Below are 9412 nucleotides of genomic sequence, written 5' to 3' on the forward strand. Positions count from 1 at the left end.
TTCAGACACTCAGAACCAACCACACCCGCTTTCCGTCTGAGCTCCTGATTGTGTTGATATACTGGAAACGACTCATAAACACATTTGGAGATCAAAACTTCATTAAGAGTGTTTACTTTGTGCTCTCCAACACACACACACACACACACACACACACACACACACACACACACACACACACACACACACACACACACACACACACACACACACACACACAGATTTTTCCTCTGAGCCTTGAACTCCAGTGAAAGGACTCGGGATGCCCTATCTGAATCCATCTGTGTTCATGCAGGAATCCGTTCCTGCCTCCATGGAGCTCTATCTCAGTTTGATGGTGATTATGTAAGACGGAGAATGTGAGAGATAAGACGCCAGACAGAGGGAGAGAGAGAGAGGGGGGGGGAGCTGATGGGAGGGAATGAAGGGATGGTTTGATCAGAGAGATTCGATTCGACCAGGATCGGATCAGACGCAGCGGGAAACAGAAGAGTCCAACCAGAATGCCGTCTCTGTCATGGACCTTCTGCTGACTTTAGCCTCCACAGTTTTCACCTCCATAGCCAACATGCTGAGGGAAAATACTGTTATCCAGAGCATTAGCAAGAGACTCAGCAGGAGGTAGAGGAGAACCTGGATGTTACATTTGACTTTCTAAGTGAAGGAGGGATTACTTCGTTGGACTAAAAGAGGGAAACGATGGTTTGATTTTCATATTTTCATGCTTTTTCTCCTCCCTGCCTACAGAACCATGTCGTTTCCAGAGATGTACTGGCCGGTGCCGATGCGAGCCATTGGGGCTCAGAATCTCCTCACGATGCCAGGAGGAGTTTCCACCTCAGGATATCTCCACAAGAAGGGAGGCAGTCAGTTCAGTCTCATGAAATGTGAGTAAAACTGTTAAAAAGATCATTTCTGCCTTATTTATTAGACAGATTAAGACATTCCTCATGTATGTTGCTGTCTACAGGGCCCTTGAGGTACATAATCATCCACAAGGGTTGCGTTTACTACTTCAAAAGCAGTACCTCTCCTTCACCACAGGGGGCGTTCTCTCTCAACGGCTACAACAGGTTAGTAAAAATTAACCACAGCGAATATCAACAACGTTTATGGCTTGTTTCACAGATTTTGCTTGATTTATAAACAAAGTAGCTTTAGCATTTGGGCTAGAGCTAGCACTTTTGGCTGGTATTAGCCCAAATGCCTGGTATTCCCAAAACAAGCATAATGAGACCACTTTAAATGAGCTTTTGGTTCTTTTCTAAGGTGAATCATTCATACCAGCCATGTTTGTTTCGCTTTAGTCCAACTCTAGTTAATTTGACCAGAAAGTCCAGTTTGTTTGAGGCGGTCCAAAAAGTCTGGTCCACCGACAAATCTAGGTCTCGGGTTGGCTGAACTATGGTTGAATTCATATGTGAACGCTAAGCTGACTAAAAACCACTCCAAAAGCAGGAAGTGGACTGAAGTACGGCATTCTGGGTAAATACAACCAAAACAAACATGTTAGCCTACCGCTAGCAGTAGAAATGGCTCATGGCTTTTAGCCAAAGACAAAAGAGAAATCCTCCAAGCACTAAAATCTGACGCCACTCCATTTTTGTTTGCATTTTGAGGTCAGTGTCTCCTTCAGAGGTTTTTATGTTGTTTCCTTTGTTGGTCCTTGGTGCAGCGCCCCCACAGGCCAGGAGGGGAACATGTTGCTCTATTTGGTTTGACTCAGAGAGGTCTGAAAGAAAACTGCAGCTGAAAATGAAACAAATGTTGCCGTTTTGGTCCCCAGTCAAACCGAATCTATCAGACTATCAGGTGTGAAAAGATCCTCAATAAACGCTAAACTTTTTGAGGAGATATTGATGCAATTTAACCAAACCAGTAGCTTGATGAACCAAATGCAATGAACAAGATGCATTCAGAACAGCATCTGTTTTACCTGCTGCTTTACCCAGTGGACTTCCCAATAATTACGAACAGATAAATCTCCAATCTCCTACATTTGTTTGATTCAACAGAGTGATGAGGGCAGCAGAGGAGACGACGTCCAGCAACGTTTTTCCCTTTAAAATCGTCCATTTCAGTAAGAAACACAGAACGTGGTATTTTTCTGCAGCCAGCGAAGACGAGCGAAGGGTGAGAACATCGCTGAACATCACTGAACTGTGAAAGTTTTATGTTTCTGCTCTCTGCAGGGAGAAGCTGACATCTGGTTATTTTGCTTCATGTCTTACAGAAATGGATGCGATATCTGCGAAGGGAAATAGATCATTATAACGACAGAAAAGAGGCCCAAATTTCAAGGTAAAAAAATCTGGTAAAACTTACTACTTTAAACTACAAAAGCACAAATTACCAGTCTGGTAACGATTGATTGATTGGTTTCTGAACGAGACACAAGCAGCGTTTCTCACACATCAAAGGGCCATTTTTAATCTCCAGCTAATCTAGTCGGCACGTCTTTGAACTGCTGAAGGAAACCCGCTACCTGGAATAAACTCTCACACTTACAAATAAGTCAGATGAACCTTAACATTTGTATTTATGTTTGAACCTTTTGACTACATTTAGCCTATATAAATATAACTGCAAACCAATATGTTGAACCTGGTAGATTCATACAAGTGCAAGAGTCGCAAACTTTGGCTAAAGCTATCAAGCTACATAGCTCTGACTTTCAAAATGTCAATGGTTCTTCCATATAATGGTATAAAATAGACCACTTGTTTTGTACACCATGTATATGGTTGTCACTATGTGGGGTGGTGATGGTTTTAGGCTAACTGTTAGCCTAGAAGCTACATAGTTAGCCGGATTGCTTAAGCAAGAACATCCTTTTTCTGGAAAATTCATAAGAAATAGTCATCTTATAAACCACATATTGGCATTTTGATGTAAATATAAATTTTCTCGTTATCCAGGTATCACGAGCAGTTGCTCCTTTGAGCAACTTTATTTTGTAATTCATTAAATCTTCCTTGTTGCTGCAGTGACTCCGACTCAGACGCAGATTTTTATGGCACCATAGAGAGACCCATGGAAATTAAACACGCTGTTGAAACAGCAGAGGATGGTAAGACCACGCTGACACATTCATCCCCGCTCCACCCTTTAGTTTCCTCGGAATATTTAGCATTTATTCTCTTTGTGCCCAGATTACGTTGATGAGGATGATGATGAAGAAGATGAGGAAGACTATCTGAAGCCAGACGGTGATGGCTCACCAACATCTGCAGGTAGAAACATCTGTACGTCTTGCAATGAGGGCTGGACGATACGGCTGGACATCACAATTCATATCAGTTGATATTGATAATTATTGATTGGTTTTTGTTTTAAATATCTGAAATACAGCTAACCTGTGGATAAAACCTTTCCTGTTTCAACCACAATTTCCACTCCATGCCATTGTTTATTTTAAAGCAGTTATGAGACAAAACCTTAAACTGCTGCTGCACATGTTACTCAACAGGCTGTTGCTAGGCAACCACAGAGCGAGTGAGTTAGTCGATGCCACCTATCTTCCTCTGCTGGTCGTGAAAAGTTGAGCAGCTAAACTCTTTCCTCTGCCTACATCACCCAGAATGCTGTGCGGTTCTGGATCAGCGTTCAGTGAAATGATTGATTATTCTATCAGATGTATTGTGAATTTATATTGATAATATTGCGATACATAAAGCTGATTTTTGTCCAGCTCTACTTGCAACATCTCTAGTTCTGTTGACATTTTCTAGAACAAGGTAGAAGTTTTTCCTCTTGCTGAAGGTCTTTCATAAGTCGGTGGTTTCCCCCCCTGCAGGTCGACCCACCGGGCCGCCTCCCTCCTACCCTCCTCCCCCGGTGCCAGCTACTCCGCTCCGTCGAGAATCCAGTCCAAACATCCAGAAAGCCGTGCCTCCACCTGTTCCTGGCCAACACAGAAACCCAACCAGCCCTCTCCCCAAAAAGCCCTCCATCCCTCACCAGCCCCTGCAGAAGGAACAGAGTAAAGGTCCGCCCCCTCCGCTGCCCTTTGCCCCTCACCTGCAGAAGTCGCCGTCTCCGACTCCTCCTGCTCTTCCTCCCAGCTCCTTGAAAGCTGCTCAGAACAGGACGATCTCTTTGGGGAATACTGCCAACGATCGGAGAGACCTGAGGTCCCACTCCACGGTCCAGGTCCACTCGCCGGCCACGCTGCCCATCTGTGACCAGCTGCACAACAGGATGGTCCTGAACGGCCCGGTCAGCAGCTCCCCCAACACCGGCAGTACCCAGTCTCTGGGAAACCACTGCCTTCGGACCAAGCCCTCCTTACCAGTGCCCCACACCGAAGTTAACCTGCTGTCCACTAGTGCCCCATCGCTGCCTGCCAAACCGCCGTCGTCTCCGCTACTCAAGTCTGGACTTCACAACAAGCCGACGGCACCGAAACCGCCTCCACCGACGGCCAAACCGCCGCAGCCTCTGGACAAGCCAAAGTCTCCGTTTCAGTAAGTCCCTTCAAGGAACAACAGGAACATTTAATCCGCCGTTAGCCACAGTTTGGGCGTTCGTTCTGCTACGTTCAGGTGAACAACTCACATATCTGACTTTTTCATGTTAGTCTGAATGGCCCAGTTCAGATCTTCCACCAAAAACATTCAATTTGTGCCAGTTAAAATATGTGGATCTAATTTGGACACATATTTGATTGTATTCAAAGCATTTTCAGTCTGAATGCTCGTGTCGCCTTTAATTGACTTGAGAAATGTGTCGTTATTCTGCACCAGAAGGAGTCAGACCAGATAATAGCTGACAAGAATGAAAAACAACAATCACATCACAACTACGCCGACAATCAGATTTCTCTAGAAAAGTTTCCGTCAATGTTCCATGATCTTGTGACGATGCTTCTCCTGTTGCTGAATAACTTCAAAATGAATCCACAGATCACTGCGTCTATTATAACTTCAGTTGTTCTTCTCTGCATGTGCGTCGCTCAAACAGAAGTCTGACTGTGGTTGTTTTTAATTAGTGACCTGAAAAAACATCAGATTTCCAAAATAGCAGAGCTGAGTATCAAGACCTGCTGTGTGAACATGAACATAGTTAGAAATTAGGAACGAGACACAAACAAATTAATTTAATCCATCTGGAAAAAGAAAATGTGTTGCTCTCAGAAACTCCAAAAGATGTTTGTTGAAACTTGTGGACCTGATGAGAGCATCTCTGCTTTTATCCATGTTCCTGGTTTGTTTCACGTCAGATGCAGTTGGACTGTTTTCCCATCCAACCAAAGCTCACAGCAGAGTTCAGTGAACTCTGGTTTTACAGAAAAAGGATTTCCTGTTGTATCTAAACCATAAGTTTCCTCTCTGGTCCTCCAGAGTCACCGTCTTCCAGGTTTTAGCTGCATCTAAAGCTGCTTCTTCATTGTCGAGTCTCACTCTGGTTGGTTAACGTTTGGTTTGGTTGAAGCCAGTCTGGGTGTGTCTTTGTTACAGTCTGTGCTTTGCTGCTGTGGGTGTGATTATTGGGAATGTTCTTGACGCTCCGGTGATTTTATTTGCAATTGGAGAACCTCAGGGTTGTGGTTTTGATGGACTCAAATAAACCCAGATATTCATTTTGTCATTAAAACAAACAGCCGGAAGTGTCAAGTAAAATTAAATCCCTGCGTCATCCATGAATCTCACGACTGTCCACTGCTGTGTTTGAGATTTAGTTGTTTTCAAGAGTTTACTAGGTTTGGCTTTTTGCTCATGATGTAAATAACAGGCCAGTAAATGGAAACACCACTTGGTGCAGCTTGTCCCACCTCTGGAAGCCGGTATGGAAAACTGAGCCAAAGAACCAGGGAGAAAATTTTCATTTTTGTTGCTGGATATGAACAGAAAACATTTATAGACCAACAAAATGATTGCCCATAAAAAGTGAAATAACTGTAAACAATAAACTAAACATTATACTAATGTCCTTTTTATTAAAATATAACTTATCTTTGACTCTTCCCACTTAAACGGTTTTATTCTTGCCACTTGCTCTTTATTAGAAATTTCTTATAATTTTCTGACTTTATTCTTGTATTTTTTTTTGTCAAATACTTCATTGTAACGATTTTCCATGTTTCTGATCTGTGTGAATGAGATGGATCTGCTTCTCTAACGAGCGTTTTCTTGTCAGAAGAGCATCTCCAGATGGGCAGAGTTTCCGTTCGCTGGGAGAGGAGATTCCTGCTGATATCAGGAAGAAACCAAAGTCTTCCAAACACGGACACGACTCCGATGACGACTACGAGAACGTAAGCAACCTGCAGATAACACTGAGCAGCTTTTGGGCCTTTAGTCTCAGTTTTGTGACAGTTTTTATATATTTTTTTAAAACTTTTATTAAACTTAAAGTGTTGTTTCTATATGCAGGTGCAGCTGCCAGAGTCAGTTTTCATCGATTCAACCGAAACCACCTTTGTAGAAAAGTACGACACGTTTTAATACTTTACACATTAAAAACGACACTTTTCTGGACTTTTACTGCCCCCTGGTGGCAAAACACAACATTTCTCCTCTTATTTCTTCAATTATTTTATTTTTCTCAGCTTTTGACACTCGTACAACCTTGTAGATGTTTTCATATGTTCTGCGTTTAGTCTCATAATAATAATAATAATAATAAAAACCTTGTGTTGATGTTTTCCTCTTCAGGCTTTTTAAAGAGTGCTGTGCTAATCCGCCGGACGGACTCTACGGCATCAGAAACTCAGGAACCAAAACCGCAAAGGTAAAAAAAAATAAAACACCAAGCATCTTTTAAAATATACTTAATTTAATTTTGTATTGTGTTTTCTTAGTTTATGTACACACATCCTAAACATCAGACTTTTGCACAGTAAACCTCACATAGTTTCCTCTGGATGCTCAGTTTAGTTTTGATCACTTTTCAGTGTTTTAAAATTATTTGTCAGGATTTGAAGATACAATTTTAACTCTTTCATTTCTCAAATATTGATCCAAGTTAAAGCCAGGATATTAAATAACATTACAAAAATATGTTTTATCTTAATTAATATTTTTAAGATGATTTCATGTGAAGGTTTTTGGCTTTTTCTCATTTTTACCTGATAAATGTTTTACTTTGAGGCTGATTTGGGGAGAAAACATCTTTTCTCAAGTTGTTTTTAAAGAACTCATTTGATAGTTTAATCCCTTAACTTATAACAAAAAGTGAATATTTAAGGTTAGTCAGAAGTGAAATAAAATCAGAAAGTGCCTGATTAGAGTATATTTTTAATGTTTCCCAGGTGCTGGTGGTTTGGGACGTCGCTATAAACAAGGCCAGAAACTACAGGCTGTTTGAAGAGGTAAGGAACCCAGCAGCGCCCCCTGCTGTGATATTATGACTACATGTTTGAAATGACTCGTTAACATCTCGTTTTTGTCTGCTGACAGGATGACAGCATATTTCTGGAGAGCGACCTGACCTTCCCCCACCTGGCGGCGCTGGTTGAACACTACTACAACCATCCTCTTCCTCACCACGGCTCGCTGTGCCTGCAGAAGCCTTACGCCAAAGTCCTGAGCTCCTGAGACCAAACATGCAGCTGGAGACGCGTCTTCAAACGGATTCAAAACAAACTGAGCTCAAAATCACCCAGAGGAGGATGAAAAAACCGGCTGGAAATCAGAACCGCTTGATGGTTGTGACGCATTTTGGCCACCAGGAGGCGACAAATGACAACATAAAGCAGCAGATTCCGGAAATACAGCCTAGATGCATAAACATATCACTCAATATAACTATAAATATTTATTTCTGTATCATTTTTCAAAGTAGATTCAGAAGTTAAAGCCTATGATGAGTATTTCTGTGTAAATATGGCTGCGTCACATGACACATAATGACTTTAAACAAGCCAAACGGACAAAATTAAAAGCTAAAAGTCGCATCCTGAACCTTCCTTGACACGAGAAAACAGGAAGTTACAACTTGAACATGAACAGAGGCGGAAAACGTTCTTTTCAAATCAGCAGTGCGACCAAACTGGGACTGATTGTGTCTGTTTTTGTGTTTTTTATCAACATCAAAACAGCTTTTTAAAATTTGTACATTCATGAGTTTTACTCTGTGTAGCTTTTGTCCGTATTTATATGTAAATATGTAAAAGCGTGACTGTAAATATGTAAATGTGATGTTTTTTTTACAAAAATATATACTGAGAATGTATAAACAATTGCATAAAAAATGGTTTTTATCTTTATTTTGTGTATCTGCAAACAGAAACTTCAGAGTCTGGTGTTTTTGGATGATAAAGTTGAGCAACACAACGAGACAACGTGATAAAAAAAGTTAATAATTATAATACGTCAGTAAAATGTTTTGAATATCTGATAAAAGTATTCACCGCTAGTTTTATGTCCAAACATCAAATAGATTTTGTTTTCTAGACATCTTGGAGAGTAAGAATTCACATCTAACAACGGAATTTCATAAAAGTTATACCCATATCCTGATACTGCCACCACCGTACTTCACCTTAGAGATGCTACAGTGATGAGCAGCATCTGGTGTTGAATCATTATTTCTAATTGAGTCTTTTTTGAAGAAAAAAAAAACACAGAATTTACCAAAGCTTCACAAAATCACAAAAATTTAGTTTCTTTGACTTGAAGATTTTGGTTTAAGTGGCACAATTTTTGGACCTCACTGGTATAAATTACTATTTATTAAATTATATAACATAAAGACTGATTAAACATTTCTGTAAAATGTTGTGTTTTTGCAGTGTTTGATATTAAAGAAGCAAAATATGAACTAAAAGAGAAATAGATGCTTTGAAAATGACAAATATAAGAAAATCAAAGACGTTGATTTTCTTATATTTATGATTTTCTGATTTATGTTGATTTAAGTAATAGCATAAATCAGGCATAGTCAGCCTGATTTATGCTATTACTTTGAACTTAATCTGCATTCATTTGTTGAATGTTAACGCCTACCAAAAAACAAACAAAAAGAGTCAATAAACCAAAGAATAAAATAAACTAAATGTGTGAATCTTTCCATTCTGTGTAAATATTAGTTTTACCTCCACTGCAGATCCAACCAGAGGAAGTGAAGTCTGCTTTTTAAATGAAAGGCGTGTGAAAACGCTTCCTGGATCCAGATTATTAGTCGGTTTACGAGGTTTGTGTGTTTTTGAGGGAAGTAAAAGGAGAGAATCTGGGACGGAGCCTCGGGGTGCATCAGCAGCCGTCAGGCCTCAGTGAAGATGAGGTTTAATCCTCTGATAAGAAGCGTGAGAGTGTGTGGAGGCTGGCAGCCCTGAGGACACACTGCAGGCTCGCTGATCAAACCGCAGGAAAACAGCTTCAGACACACAGCAGAGGGGAAAAGCAACAGTCGGGTTCGGTTCAAAGATTCTGTCACTCCGTTTGAGAAATTTGATCAAATGACTGAGAAA

The 9412-nt window shown here is 40.8% G+C and overlaps 1 protein-coding gene across 2 annotated transcripts; it reads left to right on the forward strand.

Moving 5' to 3' along the window:
- Window positions 1–394: 394 nt before the first annotated feature.
- On the forward strand, window positions 395–8196 carry sh3bp2 (SH3-domain binding protein 2). 2 transcript variants are annotated; one of them, XM_081613562.1, is made up of 13 exons: window positions 395–621; window positions 748–887; window positions 971–1073; window positions 2016–2133; window positions 2234–2301; window positions 2988–3070; window positions 3153–3233; window positions 3797–4466; window positions 6142–6256; window positions 6375–6430; window positions 6657–6732; window positions 7253–7312; window positions 7401–8196. In XM_081613562.1, the coding sequence occupies exons 1-13, from the start codon at window positions 422–424 to the stop codon at window positions 7536–7538; spliced, it is 1908 nt and encodes a 635-aa protein (XP_081469688.1). In that variant the 5' UTR covers window positions 395–421; the 3' UTR covers window positions 7539–8196. The 2 variants fall into 2 exon arrangements, with proteins under 2 accessions (XP_081469688.1, XP_081469687.1); XM_081613561.1 differs by having other exon boundaries at window positions 397–621; window positions 6139–6256.
- The last annotated feature ends 1216 nt before the right edge of the window (window positions 8197–9412 follow it).

Source organism: Poecilia reticulata, chromosome 12 (assembly GCF_904066995.2).
Source record: "Poecilia reticulata chromosome 12, P_reticulata-male-v2, whole genome shotgun sequence".
NCBI lineage: Eukaryota > Metazoa > Chordata > Actinopteri > Cyprinodontiformes > Poeciliidae > Poecilia > Poecilia reticulata.